At 37.7% G+C, this 21,708-nt stretch overlaps 1 protein-coding gene across 1 annotated transcript in view; it reads right to left on the reverse strand.

Moving 5' to 3' along the window:
• Positions 1–9,288: 9,288 nt before the first annotated feature.
• Positions 9,289–21,708, reverse strand: part of LOC130078618 (CXADR-like membrane protein) — a 79,866-nt gene continuing 67,446 nt past the window's right edge. Inside the window, exons 3-7 of the mRNA XM_056244193.1 lie at positions 20,953–21,151; positions 19,038–19,205; positions 16,646–16,768; positions 13,867–14,008; positions 9,289–9,691 (exon numbers count right to left, since the gene is read on the reverse strand). Of these exons, the coding sequence (XP_056100168.1) occupies positions 9,343–9,691; positions 13,867–14,008; positions 16,646–16,768; positions 19,038–19,205; positions 20,953–21,151 (981 nt within the window). The 3' untranslated portion in view covers positions 9,289–9,342. The remainder of the gene's footprint in view (positions 9,692–13,866; positions 14,009–16,645; positions 16,769–19,037; positions 19,206–20,952; positions 21,152–21,708) is intronic.

Consider the following 21,708-nt stretch of genomic DNA (forward strand, 5'->3'; position numbering starts at 1 on the left):
AGTGAGAAACACTTGAATTCAGCGAAGAACACAAATGTCCAGTTTAAATCAGTTTAAAGGCAGATGAAACACCGCTGACAAACAGGAGAAACACTGTGCGCAACGATATAGTCAGAATCTGAATTGAAACTGAATCCATTTAGCCTAGCATGGATTTACTGTAAGGTTAGCCTAGTAATATTAACTGCACCATGAAATGTGGGATATACATATTGAATTGTATAATATTATTAATGTAGACAATGTATTAAATGACTAATGGAATATAATTACAGTATTTAATAATGTATTTAACTGTTAGGCTACTGTTTTTCATACAAATACCATAGAAACCATAAAGTTACATTTTGCCATGATAGTGAGGTGCTATAGGCTGTACCTGGCTTTATCTGTGGTTATCATGATCTAAATGCACGATACTGGATGACCAATGGTTAATTTTAATAAAACTCAAACAGTCAGAATATTACATTTTACCAAATAAAAATGTGGTCCTTAAATAAAAAACAAACAAACATGTTACTGTTTTTGTTAATGAACATAAATTTAACATAGTCGTATTAGCTTGAGTTAGGATGTAGATTTACTGTCAACTCACTGTCAAATATGCATTTCGAGACAAAACATGTAATTTGAATATTGCAGCCTGCACTGCAAACTGTGCTGAAGAAATATTTTTCTTTTCAGATATTTATTTTGTTAAGGAAAAATGACAAATGTTTGAATGTTCTACCTCAGATTTTTAAAACCACAACGCTCTGGTTTATACAACTTTCACTTAGGAGCAAAATTCTGCCTTCAAACTTGAAAGAAATAAAGATTTGACATTTATCGTGATAATTATCGATATCGACTGATATAAAAAAAAATATCGTTTGTGATAATTTTTTTTGGCCATATCCATAACTTCTATGATAATTTGAACTATTGTATTACAGAAATAATGATACTATTAGGTTGAAAAGACAGTTTGTGAAGCTGTTTCATGACGTCTCTGGGTCAGCACAGCTTTAAAAGTTGCGATATGATTTTGTCAAAGGTTTAATAGACAGACGAAATGGAAACAAATCGCGTGGGTGATTGAATCGAGATCAAGTTTTTTAAAGATGAATCGTGCAGCTCTATTGTATTATCTCTCTGTATATGAGTAGCGCAAGGGCTTTTCAATGCATTCAATCTCACGTCGCTTTCACGCGTCCTCTTGAAAGGGATATTACGTTACTCAAAGATAACGACACATTTCATTCTCTGTTGGAACGAAAGTGACTTACTTTGGTCAACCTCGTCTATAAGCAAGGACAAAAATAAATTTAATTTGAATTAATATCGATTCTTTAATAATAATAAAAAAATAAATTTTAAAATTGAAAAAAGAAGAAGAAAAAAAACGTGATACCTAGGTGAATCTATTTTTTTCTCCCAGCACTAGTGAAGTCACTCAGAGGCCCATACGGAAGAAAAGGAATAGTTGAATAATGTTGTTATTTTTTTATTTTTATTTTTTGTGCACAAAAATGATTGTCGTCGCTTGATAAATTCGCCAGAATGAAATTGCCTAGAAGCCTACGGAGGAGTGAGCCAGCTTTCAGATTTCATCAAAAATATCTTAATTTGTGTTCTGAAGATGAACGAAAGTCTTACGGGGTTGGAATAACATGAGGGTGAGTAATTACTGACAGAATTTTTGGGTGAACTAACCCTTAAAAACGGTTTTCATTTCATTTAAATGTTTATATGAAAATATTTGTTGTTGTTTTTTTAAGCTATAATGTAGCGTTTAAAATGTATGATAATCATATGAAATGTTCTACTTTTTGATGTGCTGTAAAAGTGTGTGCTTATAATTCACATTGTTGTGTTAATAAAAAAAATTAAGTTGAACGAATGGTGCAGAATTTTTTTTCTAACCTTAAAATGTAATTTTAACATGAAAGAAAGTGGACATTTCAATGTTCTTTGATTGTTGTATTGTTAATAACATTTTTGGGGAAAGAACGCTGCAGGAACGTTATGCTTACCTTAAGATAATGTTCCAGCAACGCTATGTCAATGTTCCAGCAATGTTAAGATAATGTTCCATGAACGTTATGCTAACCTTAAGATAACGTTCCATGAACGTTTTGCTAACCTTAAGATAACGTTCCAACAACGTTTTGCTAACCTTAAGATACTGTTCCATGAACGTTATGCTAACCTTAAGATAACATTCCAACAACGTTTTGCTAACCTTAAGATACTGTTCCATGAACGTTTTGCTAACCTTAAGATAACGTTCCAACAACGTTTTGCTAACATTAAGATACTGTTCCATGAACGTTATGCTAACCTTAAGAATGTTTCAGCAATGTTGTGCTTGCTAACGTTCCAGCAACGTTATGCAAACTTTAAAATAATGTTCCAGCAACGTTATGCTAACCTTAAGATAACGTTCCAACAACGTTTTGCTAACATTAAGATACTGTTCCAGCAACGTTATGCTAACCTTAAGAATGTTTCAGCAATGTTGTGCTAACGTTCCAGCAACGTTATGCAAACTTTAAAATAATGTTCCAGCAACGTTATGCTAACGTTCCAGCAACGTTATGCTAACGTTCCAGCAACGTTATGTTAACCTTAAGATAACGTTCCAGCAACATCATGCTAACGTTCCAGCAACGTTTTGCTAACATTAAGATACTGTTCCAGCAATGTTACGCTAACCTTAAGATAACGTTCCAGCAACATTATGCTAACGTTCCAGCAACGTTTTGCTAACATTAAGATACCGTTCCAGCAACGTTAAGCAAACTGGACATTTCAACGTTTTTAGAACATTTCAAACCAACGTTCCCACAACGTTCTTAGAACATAATTTTGTTAGCTGGGGAGATGTTCCCGGACGGGCTTCCGTCCTCCGCCGCTTCCTCCACATTTAGCTGCGGTATGATCTGACCAACTGTACAAGCCATTTTCCTCGACTGCTCATGTAAACAGCTTCTAACCTCCCGTGAGAAGTAAAGTTCGCCTCAGGACGCAATGAGGACAGGAGGTGCTGTTTGCATATCTGGACATGAGGCTGGACTGCAGGGACAGAGAAACTGGCGAACTGATTCGAATGATTTGTGATTTCAAGAAGTGACACCTCACGTAATCGTACGAAATCATGCTGAATTGTAAATAAGTGCGTCTTATTTGAAGAGTTCTGAGTGACACGAACATGATAATCCTAATTGCATTATCTTTTTCCATATACGCTCAACATTATTTTGTTCCATAAAGTCTCAGCGCTTTAAAGCGTTGTCCGATTCGTGAACGAATCGTTGTTGTAATTCGGATCTTTTCAATGAATCGGTTGAACCGGTTCACACAACCGTTCGGCGTCTCTTTCGGATGTTTGATTATTTATCCAACTGATCGTGACGTGAACTGATAAAAAAAATCATTGAGTTTGCAACTTACTTTAATAAAACGTAAGCTACTTGAAATATGTTCACGAAATGCTAGTTTTATCAACAGTCATATTAACCAGAGTCGTTTTTTAGATATTAAACAGCATGCTTTACGCTCTGAACTTTTGAACTTTTTCAGCCAAGAAATGAAAATTAGTAAAGGAATTATAGCATAGTTCAATGCAAAAATTATGTTCTACCTTATTTTATGAGCTGAATCATGGTTGCAAGTTGCACTTGAAATTACAGCTCAATAAACACCTATGATGACGTAAAATATTTTGAACCGGTTCTTTGAACAAATCTTTTAAACGAATTGTTGGAAATGAGTCGGACTTCCAACTCTATCCACACTTGAGCTGACTTGGAGGTTGTCAGTCTAGAAAAAAAATCAGATTCTGGAATCTTAGCTGGTTCTAAACTAATAAGTTCGATTAGCTACCCTATAAACGGGGAAGACTCAGGAATGGATTCAGTCGTAAGCCATTCACTAGTGGTAGGTGTCAATATTTCGAGCCATTTTCCAAATAGAAATCTTCCAAGACTGAAAATCTTAGTCTGCTAAAGGAGTTTGATAATACTGCTTCAACCCATAGGCATGGACTAATATCCACAAAATTCACATTCTGAACTCATAGGCTTTTCCTGAACAAAATAAAAAAAACACTAAAGTCATTGAACTTTGATATAGGCCATTAGACTAAATATAAAGGGCCTTTCCTTCTCACGTCCCTATTTTATACTGTTGATTTTCATCCAAGAGCAGTTAAAGCCGCACTTTGACCAGTAGAGGGCACAATTGCACTAACTCTGTGATCAGGCATCCTAAAACTCTTTACGAGATCATTTTATTGTTACTAAAAAATAGGACAGAAATGGATGTGATATATTTCAGAATTACAGCTGTGAACGAGTGGAAAATAAGGGATTAGGCCTATATAAATATATATATTTTTTTTTTTGTACAGGAAATTTGGGTCAGTCTTCTGTGCAGAGCTTAGCCTTATAGCAGACCGTGAGGTGCTAACAGGCTCTGTTAATGATTTGTCGGAGTGCATACTGATGAAACATGGCTGAATCACAATGAGACTGAGAACAATTACACCACAAAGGAGGGATTAAGGAATGAATAATTGAACTTCTTTTCTTCTTCTTTTTCTCTTTCTTAGCCCATAAGACACAGGATAACTCTAAAAACTTGGTTCAAACTCACTTGACTCTCAACTTTTCTTGAGCAGGAACACATCAGATGGATGGCTTTCATCACAGGATATAAATGTATCCTTAAATAACATTTCAAGGGCCATGTTTGTATACAGGGCCTAAAATATGGTACTTGCCAATTGCCAAAAATGCAAGTAGCCTAGGCTAAAATCGGTGTTGGCGAGTAGGCCTATATAAAACGGTGACAATCCCCAGTTAGCCTGTAACATTTATATGAATTCTAACAATGCAATGTTGTGAGAACCTGAACTTCAACAAACGTGAACGGCGCTCGCGACAGTTAACAGGCAGTGCTGCATCGTCACGAATGTTAAAGCCTTGCCAATTTAAATATTCAAGCATTACTCTGTGTGCAAACATCCATAACGCACGTCCAGAAAAGCTGTCTCAGACAGCACGCAAATACTGAATTAAGCTCCGTTTAGGTCTTCTTTCGCTTGAATGGACAAATTCATACAAAATTATGTCAAAAAATGCCAGTGTCTGGCAAACATAGTCGGTTATGTCTAAGGGAACGTAAACAGTTGAGAAAGATAACGCATGTGTTTCATAGGATCCTTACATTCAGGGCATTAAAGTGACAGCATCCTAATGATTCTGCTGCCATCTGTGTTTTTAATGTTAATCAAACAACAAAATCACGCATTGCTCTTTGATTGACTGAATAACTTTTGTAACTTTAATAGGGATTCATCTCTGCTTAATTTATACAGTGAAGACTATGCAGTGTTATTTTACATTTGATTACTTTATTACATTTCTGTATCTAAAAATGTGAATTTTCACTGGTATCTAACATTTTGGTGTCATAACTGTTTTTGCAAAAATAATTTTATGGCCGGGAAATTTTCTTAAAGGATTAGTTCACTTTAAATTGAAAATTAGCCCATGATTTACTCACCCTCAAGCCTAGGTGTAGGCAATATGACTTTCTTCTCTCAGAAAAATACAATCGGAGTTATATAAAAAAAATATCCTGGCTCTTCCAAGTTTTATAATGGCAGTGGTTCGCAACCAACAGATTGAAGCTCAAAAACGTGCATCCATCCGTCATAAACTAACTCCAAACGGCTCCTGTGGGTTAGCCTAATAAAGGCCTTCTGAAGCAAAACGATTAGTTTGTGTAAGAAAAATATTCATATTTAACACGTTACAAAGTAAAATTCTAGCTTCCGGCCAAACGCAGTACTTGCGCAACTTAAGAAATGTATGACGTCAGAAATAGCGTATAGTGCGTGTAAATATCAGCAATAGGATACGTCGCATTACTCGCATAAGTTGCGCTTTACACTTTCAGAATCCGTATGTTCGTTTGGCCGGACACAAACTCGTCGTTTTGCTTCAGAGGGCCTTTATTAACCCCCTGGAGCCGTTTGGAGTTCATTTATGATGGATGGATGCACGTTTTTTTAGCTTAAATCTGTTGGTTGCGAACCACTGCCATTATAAACCTTGTTAAGAGCCAGGATATTTTTTAATATAACTCTGATTGTATTCGTCTGAAAGAAGAAAGTCACATACACCTAGGATGGCTTGAGGGTGAGTAAATCATGGGCTAATTTTCATTTGAAAGTGAACTACTCCTTTAAGTCACCGGCCATTGGCAGGTGTGGAAAAAAAGTTCATTTTAGGCACTGTTTGGATATCTTTAGATTTGATTTGAGTTTAATTTTAATCCACAAAGACAAAAGGCGTTTGAGAAAGGAAATCTCCTGAGACAGAAAATGACACTGTTTTCATTGGCTTGCCATTTAATGCTTTATTACAAACCAAAGGAAAATCATTAAGATACTGTACAAATATACATTTGAAATGAAAGGAAATATGTACAAGGTCATTTTTCCAATCAATCAATAGCCAGTAATGTTTAAAAATAATAATAATTCTGAACGACAGAGGGAAATGGCTCGTGGTTTCCTTACTCATGCAGTCAAAACACCAGACTGACCAAACAAAACTACTGTATAGAGTAGCCTACAGCTGTTGAAGTGCAAAGTCATCGACAAGAATGAGTTCATTCCATGTTTATTGGGTATAATGAAAGTTGACGTATAAATACAAAAAGTATTTACATTAGTAACATTTTAACCAAAATCCTTTTTTATAATGCGATTCTTAGTATATAATGTACTGATATTAGCACTGAGCCAAAATACTTGCCTTTCTCTAGCTATCGTTGTCATGCAGGTCCATTGCCAATCGTGTTTAGATGCACATTCTCTCAAGCAATTGTATGCAGGGTGTTTAACATTAGAGCTCAGCATTCAAACTGTTCAGCCGTAACTGACCGAACACAAACTCGACTGAACCATGCGTCTCAGCATCAACAGCAGACTCAGCCGTACAGGAACAGCGGGTTACGAGGAAGTACTTTGACTAACATTACTTTATTTCCTCACGTTCCCCGTGCGTGGAAAGAGACTTCAAAGCCGGGGAATCGACCGAGTTGTTGGTTAAAGCTAAATCAATTGAACTGGGTGCACATTCGGAGTTATTTTGCATTGGCCTTAAGAGTTGTGAAGGATTGGATTTAGATAAATAAGGTCAGCCTTTGGTTCCCTTACCTCTCAGAGCATTGACATCTAAGTCTTGTTCAATGCAGAGACGGTTATTCCCTGGTTATCCGGCAAGAAGACATTGTGCTCCTTAAGGGTGACCTGTCACTTTGAATATTTTCTGACATCTTGTTCGTCCGTCTAATTCATTTCTGAAGACGTAAAAAACTAGAGGGGAGGAATTCATGTTATGGCCTCCTGCTGTTTACTAATGGCAACTCAAAAAGCACATTTTTTGCAACTGATTCTGGGTATGAATGCCTCTCTGAGCACTAGAATTCAACAAACGTTGAAATATAAGAAGGGAAAACAACTGAAAAACAGAGAAAATATATTTTCAATGGCATTAGAGTAACCAGAACACAACTAGGATACAAATATGATTAATATATATAAATCTGCATTCAAGAATTTAAAGCTTCTAACCTACTGCTTACAATGATGTGTCTAAAATAGCAAAAAATCGAATTAATCTTAAAAATAAATGGTTGAAAAGAGGAGAAAAGCACAAAATAGCCAGCTATACAACACATTCAAAGCTCATTCGTGCAGGCCCAGATGGAATCTGCAGACTTTTCCCACCACATTTGTTAAAGAAAACTATTTAAACATGATCAAATGTCTTAAACTGAGCAGAAAGCACTACATTCTTATTGGTAGATGGAAAGCATTAGCAAATTAGCCATAATATTTAATATATAAAAAAATACAAATATTAACGGTAATGTAGAGCAGTGGCCTCAGCAAACCTCCAAAAGATGCATTTAAAAACGTAATCTAACCTAAACACACACACACACAAAGAATGTAAACTGAAATTGAACTTTTTCCCTTTAAATAACTATTGGGTTTATTGGAGATCATATTTGTTTTTGAAGAATCTTGGATCTTCTTGAATCACAAAATGGATCGTAATGCAAATTTGAAATGTCAGAATCCAGTTTATGTCAATAAAACATTTCAAAACAAGCAGCTTTGTCATAATTTCAGCAGAAATATCTTTAAATTTAGTTTGATAATGGTGGACCTTCGAGTCAAAAAGGTTGAGAACCACTAATGTAGAGCTTTGACCAGCCGTTCGAAATCTGTGTAGAACTAGTGCTTTCCACACAGGCAGATTGTGTGTGGGCCTGCTCGTTCGGTTTCATCGTAATCGTTACACATTTCAGACCTGAACAAACCAGCACTGAATAAGCCTGACCCAACCTCATCACACTTGCATCCAATGGGATGCGCCAACCAGACATCTGATTTCAATTGCAAATACCAGGAGCCAAAGCCGAGCCAAACCATTCCCCCATTGAGACAATCAACCTCATTACTGAAGATACTGTATTCATTATCCTGAAGAATGGGAGTAAATGATTTAAAGGGATTGTGCACACACAAGTTACGAATGCCGTTAGATACTTTAACTGAAATGTATATGGAATTCCTATAAATACCTATTAAATACGGAATACTTCTATTCATATGGAATATTTATAGCTCTAATGAGGAACAAACCAATTTACTGTCATTGTTTATGTCATGGTGTGTTGATTTCTCCTCGTTCTGGGCCAATCATAGCGTCTGCGCCCAGCAGGTGACCTGCCATTGGCTGTTGGGGTGTGATACCAGCTGGGCTGCCTGGCAAATGCTGATTGGCTGAGGAAATGAGTGGCAGATGTGAATCCTCGTAGGGGCGGACGAGCAGGTGCCGGAAAGAGTCCGCTTATGTGAATTCCTCCTCCAGTTCTGTAGCTGTCAGTTCAAACCCAGCAAGGACAGGAAGTGTGTGGTCAGGTGGACAGGCTGTCTGTCTGGGTAAAGGCAGAGCTGAATCTCTGCTCATATCTGCCTCTTTTGTTTGCTCAAACCACCATAACAACACAAGGCACAGTCCTCACATCTTTAAACCCTTTAAAAATACATACACTCCACGAGGGGTCTCCTTCCACTTCAGTGTGCACATAAAAACAACAAAAGCATTTATTTTCCAATGTTGAATCAAAAGGCCTGACCACCTGGGTTTTCCGCAGGGAATGGGAAATCCTTTGGGAATGTTCCTGATACCAGATGTGGGAGTTGATGCTTGTTGCAGTGTGTGTATTTATCTGTTTGTGTGTGTGTGTGTTTATGTGTGTTTTGTATTCCTACACAGTCTGGAATGCCTTGGTTTGCGCGGGGATCATCACCGGTGTGGCGCCCATCCTCGTCAGGTTCCCTGGGCTGAGCTTTGCCGAGCTGGGTTTAGGGCTACTGCTGGGCTCCGGGGGTTTGGGGACCACGTGGTTGTACGGCGGTGGTACTGAAGGGAAGTTTTCGGGCTGCCCGCTTTCTTTAAGGGCAGCCACCACGGGCAGTCGAGGCCTGGGCCCACGGGGGGCGCTGTTGTGCACCATAGACTGAGTGGAGGAGGCTCCGGAGCGAGAACTACCAGAGCGAGAGGAGGAGAGAGAGTTCGGCTTCACCAGTTTGGCTTTGGGAGCTTCCGCATCTTCCCTAAAACATAAAGAGAGAGACTCCCCTTATGAAAAGAAAATATATTTCCCTATATATGAATGATCAATATATTAAATGGTTTAACACTATATTTGAAAACATACAGAATAATATATTGTGTTAATATATTACGATATATTGAATAATACATAAGGAATTGCCGCTTTTCATATATTGAAAAATATGTGGTAATATATTTAGTAATATATCATAATGTATGTAATTGTATAGTAAGTAATACACTTCATTATATATACAGGTCCTTCTAAAAAAATTAGCATATTGTGATTCAGTTCATTATTTTCCATAATGTAATGATAAAAATTAAACTTTCATATATTTTAGATTCATTGCACACCAACTGAAATATTTCAGGTCTTTTATTGTTTTAATACTGATGATTTTGGCATACAGCTCATGAAAACCCCAAATTCCTGTCTCAAAAAAATAGCATATTTCATCAGACCAATAAAAGAAGTGTTTTTAATACAAAAAAAGTCAACCTTCAAATAATTATGTTCAGTTATGCACTCAATAGTCAATACTTGGTCGGGAATCCTTTTGCAGAAATGACTGCTTCAATGCGGCGTGGCATGGAGGCAATCAGCCTGTGGCACTGCTGAGGTGTTATGGAGGCCCAGGATGCTTCGATAGCGGCCTTAAGCTCATCCAGAGTGTTGGGTCTTGCGTCTCTCAACTTTCTCTTCACAATATCCCACAGATTCTCTATGGGGTTCAGGTCAGGAGAGTTGGCAGGCCAATTGAGCACAGTAATACCATGGTCAGCAAACCATTTACCAGTGGTTTTGGCACTGTGAGCAGGTGCCAGGTCGTGCTGAAAAATGAAATCTTCATCTCCATAAAGCTTTTCAGCAGATGGAAGCATGAAGTGCTCCAAAATCTCCTGATAGCTAGCTGCATTGACCCTGCCCTTGATAAAACACAGTGCACCAACACCAGCAGCTGACATGGCACCCCAGACCATCACTGACTGTGGGTACTTGACACTGGACTTCAGGCATTTTGGCATTTCCTTCTCCCCAGTCTTCCTCCAGACTCTGGCACCTTGATTTCCGAATGACATGCAAAACTGAGCAACAGTCCAGTGCTGCTTCTCTGTAGCCCAGGTCAGGCGCTTCTGCCGCTGTTTCTGGTTCAAAAGTGGCTTGACCTGGAGAATGCGGCACCTGTAGCCCATTTCCTGCACACGCCTGTGCACGGTGGCTCTGGATGTTTCTACTCCAGACTCAGTCCACTGCTTCCGCAGGTCCCCCAAGGTCTGGAATCGGTCCTTCTCCACAATCTTCATCAGGGTCCGGTCACCTCTTCTCGTTGTGCAGCGTTTTTTGCCACACTTTTTCCTTCCCACAGACTTCCCACTGAGGTGCCTTGATACAGCACTCTGGGAACAGCCTATTTGTTCAGAAATTTCTTTCTGTCTTACCCTCTTGCTTGAGGGTGTCAATGATGGCCTTCTGGACAGCAGTCAGGTCGGCAGTCTTACCCATGATTGCGGTTTTGAGTAATGAAACAGGCTGGGAGTTTTTAAAAGCCTCAGGAATCTTTTGCAGGTGTTTAAAGTTAATTAGTTGATTCAGATGATTAGGTTAATAGCTTGTTTAGAGACCCTTTTCATGATATGCTAGTCAAGTCAAGTCAAGTCATCTTCATTTATATAGCGCTTTTAACAATGAATTGTTTCAAAGCAGCTTTACAGAGATAAACATATAATTTAAGGTAACAGATTGTTTTGGCGTTATAGCAGTTCTTGAATAATGTTACTTCCAGCTAAAGTTAACTTTGATTGATTCACCTCCGTCGAAATGATCAGACTTTAAACGCGAACCTGTGATTAACGCTGACGGCGTTCACATGCTCATTCAGAATTCTATAGTTATGTGCTTTTTAAAATATGTGCGCAGGTTTGTAATTCATACAACCCAGCCTAAACAAACTACTTTTCTTGCCTATAAATTTTGATACAGAATTTTGTTTTATTTTATCACTTCGGGGTACGCGAGCCGGAATTCACAGCGCTTTATTTGTGCTAATTATTTGAGACAGGAATTTTGGGTTTTCATGAGCTGTATGCCAAAATCATCAGTATTAAAACAATAAAAGACCTGAAATATTTCAGTTGGTGTGCAATGAATCTAAAATATATGAAAGTTTAATTTTTATCATTACATTATGGAAAATAATGAACTTTATCACAATATGCAAATTTTTTGAGAAGGACCTGTAGATGTATATATATAGATGTACTGTATATGTGATCAGATATGGTACTGCATGTGTAATATATTGCAGATATATTTACTCATGCAACAGAAACACACATAAATAGAGCATATATATAATGTAATATATATTTTTTAATTATTTGCATTATAAATGTTTCATATTTTCAAGCTAAAAGAAGTCAACAAAAGCACAAGCACACCTGCATGTACTAAAGTATTTAGGCAAGAGACTAACTGTGCCAAGGAGTGCACAGCCATTACTTTTAAAATATCATCATTATATTATTGGTCTTCGGCCAATCGTCAACCGAACCACAGGCTCTACTCTTCAGCACAATGGTAACCCCAAAAACTCATACCAGAAATCATTTTAAATTCCAAAAGAATAGAACATTCAACACTAACAGACCTCCCTCCTATAATAATATTGAGCAAAACACATTAAATAACACTTCATTTGTACATTTTCTCTCCTTTAACAGTCAAAGCATGCTGGGAACTAGATATATGTTGTAACTCATTCCGTGAATGTGTGTGTGTGTGTGTGTGTGTGTGTGTGTGTGTGTGTGTGTGTGTGTGTGTGTGTGTGTGTGTGTGTGTGTGTGTGTGTGTGTGTGTGTGTGTGTGTGTGTGTGTGTGTGTGTGTGTGTGTGTGTGTGCGTGTGTGTGTGTGTGTGTATATATACACTGTATATGCGTGAACATACATTCACAATTGTATGGGAACATGAGCAACATATGTACACAATAAAGGATAAAACTTTGTGAATATTACATGTAATGCTATTTTTGTCTTCATTTATAAATATTTTATATGTATTCATATATAGCTATACATGGTCAATGCATATATTGCAGTATATTGAAAAATATAAGCACTAGTTTCCCATTTATGGAAATGTATTATGTAATATATATCGCATTATATTTTGCAGTATATTCCCATATATTTTTGTTTCGTAAGGGACTGTGAGATGCTTCATCTTGTTGTGTATACTTAGCATGCAAGGGCCTGCAAATCTCTGTGCCAAATTGGAAGTGTTATTATTCAGACGGCTAGCTATAAACATGTCCACTCCCTCAGAAAGAATTTTTTTCAAACTGTTGGTCCTCCAGGACAGTAGCTGACATGAAACGACTAAATTCCTGTAATAACGCCCCTTTGCGGGAATGCTAAGAATGCAATGCACACTTGTGATTTTGTGACTTGATTGATTTTGGGTGAACTATTCCGTTCACTAAAATTTATTTACACTGAACAAAATTATAAATGCAACACTTTTGTTTTTGCCCCCATTTTTCATGAGCTGAACTCAAAGATCTAAGACTTTTTCTATGTACACAAAAGGCCTATTTCTCTCAAATATTGTTCACAAATCTATCTAAATCTGTGTTAGTGAGCAGTTCTCTAAGCACACAGATGGATGGATTATCTCGGCAAAGGAGAAGTGCTCACTAACACAGATTTAGACAGATTTGTGAACAATATTTGAGAGAGTTCAGCTGATGAAAAATGGGGGCAAAAACAAAAGTGTTGCGTTAATAATTTTGTTCAGTGTATGTAAATGTATTTTGAAAATCAGTATTAACAACATATAAAGACACTCAAATACCTTCAAACCTTTCAGGCTACTGGCTAACAAGTCTAGGGAAAGTGACTTCTGCTACACTGGAACCATATGTATCTCTTTAACCTCAGCGAGAGCAGTGTAGATGTGTGTATCTCGCTGTCATTTGCATTGTTAATGCTCACTCATCCTCCAAACCTGCATAATTCATCCTGACACCTGCAAATTAGCCTAGACATGAATGCAAGTTAACAAAGAGAAATAGAGCTGCTAGACATTATAAATATTGTCAGGCTGAAATTTGCAATTATGTCCAATGTGCTATTTAAAGAAATGTTTTTTGTTTGTTTTTGTTTTTTTTTACCTTATTTCATTGGGCGCTTCCTCCTCCTCATATTTCTTCTTCTCTTTCTTGCGGAAAACAAGCCAGACGATGAGGATGATGAGTAGAACGCCGAAGGACACGCCCACTACGGCACCCGCCACCACGCCCATTCCACGGACATCTGTAAAAGAGCAGACACTTCAAGGGTTAGTTCACCCAAAAATGAAAATGATGTCATTAATGACTCACCCTCATGTCGTCCCAAGCCCGTAAGACCTCCGTTCACACAGTTTAAGGTATTTTAGATTTAGTCCGAGAGCTTTCTGTCCCTCCATTGAAAATGTATGTACGGTATACTGTCCTTGTCCAGAAAGGAAATAAAGACATCATCAAAGTCATGAGGGTGAGTCATTAATGACATCATTTTCATTTTTGGGTGAACTAACCCTTTCACAGCTGATTCCATTTTATAATAAGTTGGTGTATGCTAAGGTAAGCTTCAGTGTTATTATTGTCAAGTCAAGTCACATTTATTTATACAAAGTTATGGCATGAAACTCCAGATGGTGCAGGCTAATAGGTCCTTAACTTAATCTGCTTGCAATCACATCATTCTCTATAAAGAACAGCTGATTGGTTGCTGCTGTATCAGCAGCCAATGAACTTGCTCATCTTTCAAGTACTTGGTCAGAATTTGCTGTAGCAGTTTGCAGGGCATGAGAAACCCTCCAGCTTCCCCAGCTCCACCTGTATAGATCTGCTATGGGTAATTCATGTACGCTATATTGTGCAGCAGCAGCATGTCTTACTTGCTCACAGCAGTGTGTCATGTATATACTGACAGTAGCAGGTCCAGTACCTTTGCAATGGCATAGTAACATCCTAGCAACCACCCACAACATTCTATTCTATTCACAAATCATATATAAAGCCCAGAAGTGCCTAAAACGGTTTAAACATACACACTCACTTACCACTACTGCACTATGGAAAACACTCTACATTAGAGGAGCACGATTAATCGCAATCTCGATTCAAACAACCATGCGATCTCATTCCTAAATGACAGCGGTCCCGTTCTGTCTATTAAACCTTTGACAAGTACGATCACAGCGAACATTCAGATCTGTGGCGCTGTCATGTATAGGTATGAAACAGCTTCGCGGTCTTTTCAACCACACAGTATCATTATTTCTCTCTTACAAACATTCAAATTACTACAGTAATGAGACAAAAGTTTATAGTTTGGATATGGGCAGCCGTGGCCTAATGGTTAGAGAAAGTCATGGGTTCTAGTCGATGTCTAGTTTCTGTGGTAGCGATCAAAATAGAGTAAATCACCTTTTGAAAGTAATTTGAATCTTCAAATAAAGATTGTATCAATTACACCAGTAGGAGGCAAGAAATTACTGTTGAAAAAAGTATTTGTCACTGAATTGTTTATTCCAGATATTCGTTCAAAAACGCTGATTCATACAGTAATGAATCAAGTAAAGTATTTAAGAGTGAGTCATTGAATCATTCATTCAAACCTTAAAAAAAAAATCATTCAAATCAATGAAACATTTTTAAATAGACTGCAGCAATTAACTTTTTTTTTTTTTGAACCTCTAGTAAATTGCATGTTATTTTTGTTTAGTTGTTTATTCAGAATCGTGGGAGAATCTGTTTTTTTTTTTTTTAAGAAAAAGAAATTGTGATTCTCAATTTATCCAGAATTGTGCTTCTTTTAAAAAGACACATAATATAAAGTTTTCATGCTCAGAATAGACTAACAAACAGCCTGTAACAAGCAGCCCCCTCTGCATTGCAGATACCTGAAGGAGTGTAACTCACCATGAGAATACTCCAGCAAACAGCACAGCATTAATCAACCTACCGCACTCACTATGCTCCTTCCTTTAATAATATGCCATTTTTTGCATGAATTATTTTTTTCTTTCTGCCACATAATTAATTATTTCTTCTAATTCCATCATCTGATATTTAATTATGCAGCAGTGCAGTTTCAGAAAGGTTTGGAGGAAGGGATTAAATCAATGAACACTGTGTTAAAAAAAAGGATGAATTCTTTATTTGGATGTTAAATAGTGCTGAAAGATCACACTGCATAGCAGAATTGGTCAGGATCTCACCGCCATCTTCACAAAAATACTGTGGGTTGCTATACAGCAAAGACTTGTGCTGACAGCAATTAAATTACGTGTTGGAAGCAAGCATAAAACAGCAACACAAAACAAAACAAAACAAAACAAAAACTAAGAATAGGAATTTATAGTTTGCATAAATCTTTTCATCTGTGTCTGTATCTAACAAACAGAAACACACTAGTCAAGTTCGGAATCACTACAAAATACAACTCATACATTGTGTCATGCAGCATGTTTACTGTTAGTATGCTAATTTTCTGTATGCAATACTGTCTATTGTATCCCACAATGCAAAGCAATGCACTCTATTTGACTTTCCATTTTCAGTGTGACAAACAAAGCAGTAGAACATTTGTGACATCTTGGCTTGTTGGTTTTTTTTTTTTCAGACTGCAAAGAATTAACACATTTTTTTTAACAAATTAGCTTTTTTTAATGCAAATTGCATTTTTATTTTCAAGGTAATGGATAACTGGATGTCACTTGGTAAATTAAACATGAAGCACAATGAGGTAATGTGTCAACAGTGTAGCATATTACTGTTTTAAGCATTTGTCAATGCATACTATGCACTATTTTTAGAAAACAGTAGGTAGTTGGCACAGTATGGAGTAAGATGTATGCTAATATGCCATTTTGAACTTAACCATACAAACACAGATACTTACAGTGTACTTTGACCTCTAAAGTGCAGTTTTCTTCTCCGACATCATTGCTGGCGGTGCATTTATAGACACCTGCACTTTCCTTCGTCAGATTTTTCAGCGTAACAATCTCAGGGTTCTTCAGATCTTAAGACAAAAAACACAAAGTTACTTTAATATGTTAATAGTTTTAGACAGAATTGCACAGCATCCATCAGGACACATGACAAACAATAAATCATATTTCTTCCATAATAATCTTCCATTGATTTTGTTGGCTGCTGGGGAGCCCCGCCCATATAAAAATCTCATTTTGGCAAATTTAAGTTCACTTTCACCACTATTCAAAAGTTTGGGGTCAGGAAAATTTCCTTCCAAGTCTCTTATGCTCACAAAAGGCTGCATTTATTTAATAAACTTTTTTCTATTTTAATATATTTTAAAATCTAATTTATTCCAGTGAATTTTTAGCAACATTACTCTGGTCTTCAGGTTCAAATGATCCTTCAGAAATCATTCTAATATGCTGATTTGGTGCTTGCTACAATTCCTGTCTCATGTTCCCCTGTCTTGTGTTTAAGGACTCTTATTTTGAAGTGTATTGTTGTTCTTATTGTTCCTGATTTTACTTCCTCTGATTAGTTCCTGTTTCCTTTGTTTCCATTTGCTCCCTCGTTTGTTTCCAATGTTACCCTTGTTAATCACCACAGCAACTCATTGAACACACCTTGATATTATGTGCGCGTTTAGTTTAGTTCTGTTTCTCCCGTGTCTGGAATATCCTGTTTTCTGTCTGGATTTACTTTTGTTGTTTTGTTTAAAGGTGCACTATGTAACGTTTTGTTCAAAATGAAGAGTCAATCCATCAATCCTTCTTCCAAAACATGTTTTTGTCTTACCCTGATTCACTATGGTAAGCCCGACCCGTTATAAGGGTTCATATCAGTAAATAGAGAAAAGTAGCTCCAGCTACTTTGACGCATGTATGGTATGGGAGTAGCAGGGGTTAGTTGTCACAACGAGCGAGAAAGGTTGACGTGGCTTGTTACTTGATCACACTGGGCCAGATAAGGACACACTTCAAGCTTCAAGTACTAAACCTATGGTTAGTGTTGATTTCATCGAAACCTGATTTCTGACATGAAACAACTACTGAAAGTGTTCCCCTGAATGAACAGATCATGCTCTGCAAAATTCTACACAAAGGCTGATGAAGGGTACAGAGTGCATTACATTGCACATACGTCACATCTCTTATCCGATCTCATAAGAGGGGCTAATTGAGGAGGTAGTGAAGCATGTGGGGTGAAAAATGCTGATGGAATTGATGTAAATTTAATTTGAGAATGCTTGCGGTGTTAAATTGGCCCTGTAGTGTCTTCATCTATTTTCTGCTCCTCCAGAGAGAAGATGTCCACATGATTTACTCCCCACGCATGGAATATAAACTTAACGCTGCATTTTCTTTCTTCTCGGGAAAGCAGTATTGCGGAAGCAGAGCGAGTCAGTTTAGCGGTTAAAAACCTGAGCAACAGGTCACAGTCAAAGATCATTTTCATCTACATCACATCTAAATGTGGCACAGAGAACTATTAGTAATAATTATCACTATTACAATTTCCTCCTGCTTAAAGGAGAATTTTTGTAATAAATTTTTTAAGTCAGTTTGTTCATTGATTACTATTAGTATGTCATTCAGAGGTTTATCTGACCTACAAGTTTAAACATTGAGACCTCCAGGCACCATATAAACATTAAGAGCGGTCCACACAGATCTGTCAATCTCTTTCCAGCTCAACCTATAGCGTGAGTTTGGGGCGTGGCTAGTGTAGCAGGCGGAGCCAGAGGGTGTTTAGCTGCTGTGGGACCATGACTGATGCGTTACATGGGAAAAGACTTTAAGCTTCGGGTACAGGAGTCTTCAAAGATTAAACAGGTCGTGAACATGAACAGGGAATTGCGATACAATAAATCATCATCATGCACCCATTCAGAAAGACAAATGTTCCAGTTTATATTGTTTACTTTGATGTGTCCAGTATAGACAGCCTCAACCAGCTGTGGTACGTCATGTCAAAAAATGCGTCAAGTGCAGATAAATTGGATCGGTTTATTATAAGGGAGACGTTTGCGTTCACTCTAGACAGGGTGTTACTCAATTGCTTACTCATGACACAGGGCAATACAGCTTTAAGTATTACTAATATGTTGGAACCTTTATTGAAAGTAGCTACTTTTACCTGTTGAGACATGTCTTCGTGCCAACAAGTATGAGCTGTATTTGTGATGTTTGAGTTGGGAAAGGGGCATTTGCAAAATATGCTGTATTTTTGTCATTCTGCGTGGTGCCACTAACTACATACTTCAGCTTTAAAGACGTAAATGATCAAACGCTATTACTTTTCTAAGAGCTCACCTATGAGGGCCAGAGGTGGGAGCTTGCCAACATATTTTCCCTTGTCCAAGACTCTCTCCCATTTGTAGCCGATTGGGTCAGAACCATCTGTGGACTTGCAGCTCAGTCTGACATCACTTCCTTCCAGCAGACGACCCTCCATCCAACAGCGTGGTTTGGACGGCTTCACTGCAAGTTGCAAAACAGACATGGTAAAACACTCATGGTAAGGTAAACATTAAGTCAAGTCACCTTTATTTATATAGTGCTTTATGCAATACAGATTGTTTCAAAGCAGCTTTACAGTGATAACTGAAAAATTATCTATTTCGGCTGTTGTTCAGCTAAAGTCAGTTGAGTGTTGATTCAGTTCCGTTACAAAGATCATCGGTTATTAAATTAGTTAATTTAATCTATAAAGCAGTTCTGCAAAAAATGATGACATCGCCCAGCTCCGTTCAGTTCTTGTACAACAGCGTCGGATCAATAATATTGTTGAATATAATTAAGTGTCCCCAACTAGGCAAGCCAGAGGTGACAAAGCAGGCCAGAGACGACATTACATCATGGTATGAATTTTCTTATATTGTAATGTAGGTATTTTAGCAAAGAATTTGCTTATATATAACATAACTACATAGTTTTGGACAATCCAATGAATGTTATATCACAATACAGGGTATTTTAGCAGGGAATTTAACAAATAATTGCCTTATATATTAAATAACCACAAAGAGATGCATATTTTTTGAAAATCCTCTGAATTTAATATCACAATAGCGGTGTTTTAGCTGGAAATTCAACAAAGAATTCGCTTATATATTAAATAACCAGGTAGTGATGCATATCTTTTGATAATCGAGTGAGTTAAATAATTTACAAATAAAAGATATTCCATCTGGATAAACTAATTAGATTATTTGCTTTTTAAATGGATTATTTGCATAAATCAGTTGAGTTTAAAGACTAAAAAACAGTCAAACTAATTTTGGGACGAGTAGTTTTTAGAGTATGTAAGTAAAACCAGATCTGTTACACACACATGCACTTTTACCCTTTTTGCATCATTCCCCATTTAGATTTGTTTTTCCACACATCATGAAACCTTTTAAAACCCAGTGTGATGCCAGCGAGCTCTATAACATGAATCTGTAAAACAACCCGTTCACCATTCGGTCCTCGACCCCCCGCTCCTGCCCACCCCGGCCATCAGCATCTGCTCCTGCCGCCTCTATCTGCTGAGCCAGGACAATTCTGTCCCGGCACTCGCAGGGGGGGATGCAATTACAGCCGCTGAGTGGGATGCAGGTCCCCTCCATCTCCCGACTCTGTCAGGATCACTTACTGCGCAAAGAGGAAGCTGCAGCCTCGTCCTTTGCCAAGCCATTATCTTTGTGTTGAACAAGACAAATGCTAATGTTTGCCCCTCGGAATCGAGCGTGTCGTTTCAAAGCTACGGATCATTTGTACAAATGCATGCGTAAATTTGTGGTGCTCTTAAATGTCTTTATACAGCTGTCGAAGCGGTAAAGATGGAATGTAGAAAGAAAAAATGGGGGAAAGCAGACGTATAATGTTTCTATGCAAGAAGAAGTGTTTATTCAACACGTCCTCGCAATAATACATGTTGAATGAGTGACTTAGCCTGATTTATGTGTTTTGGAAGTTCAACTATAGTGTGTCGTATAAATGATGTAGATGTATACATGTGATGATTTTTCTCTCCATGATATGTGTCGTTTTTATTGTCACACAGTCGCTGAATGTCATTTCACGCCAAGATCGGGGCACAACTGGCGCACTACGCCCAGAGACAACATCCTGGTGCTATTTTTGTACCCCTTACTCCGTGACATAAGCATCTGTCATGTCTTTTTCGTTCTCGGGGTCTAGAAGAGGAGTTAATTAAAGCCAAGCTGCAGGGCCAAAGACTCACGGAGCACGATGAGTTTGACTGTGTTCCAGTAGTACTTCCCGCCGTTCTTGACCTTGCAGATGTACTCTCCAGAGTCAGTGAGCGAGAGGTCACTGATCATGAGTGAAGCATCACCCTTCAGATAGTCGCCCGATAGGGACAGCCGTCCAGCTTCACTGTCATTGGGGTCGTAGATCCGACCCCCAAAGTAGGTGATCAACTGGTGAAAGAGGAAACATACCGCGAATTAATAAATACTGCTTTGATTAAGCTTTTGAAATTCTATGAGCTACGGGTAGAATCCAGTGAGGGTTGAGTCACACGCCTCCAGTACGAGTCTGCTAAACTCTGATGTCACTGCGAATCAGGCCTTTCTTCGCTTGGTTATATTTGTCTTTCGGTGTCCCTGATACTTAACTTCATTTGGTAAAGCAGTGCTAAAGCTATTCTGCTCACCAAAAACTGCCCTCTTCACTTATGAAAGTTTCCCTTTATTTAACATTTACTAAAAGTTAATCTTAATAAAAACACTAATAATTTAGCTGGGTTTTTTTTTTACAATGACAATAATATGTTTCTTGACCACCAAATATTAGAATGATTTCTGAAGGATCATGTGACATTGAAGACTGAAGTTATGAGGCTGAAAATTCAGCTTTGCATCACAGGAATAAATTACATTTAAAGATATATTAATATAGAAACAGTGATTCTAAATTATAATACGATTTCACAAAATTACTGTTTTACTGTATTTTGCTCAAATAACTGCAGCCT

Source organism: Rhinichthys klamathensis, unplaced genomic scaffold, assembly GCF_029890125.1.
Source record: "Rhinichthys klamathensis goyatoka isolate OS25496 unplaced genomic scaffold, OSU_Roscu_1.1 h1tg000027l_1, whole genome shotgun sequence".
In the NCBI taxonomy this organism is placed as follows: Eukaryota; Metazoa; Chordata; class Actinopteri; order Cypriniformes; family Leuciscidae; genus Rhinichthys; species Rhinichthys klamathensis.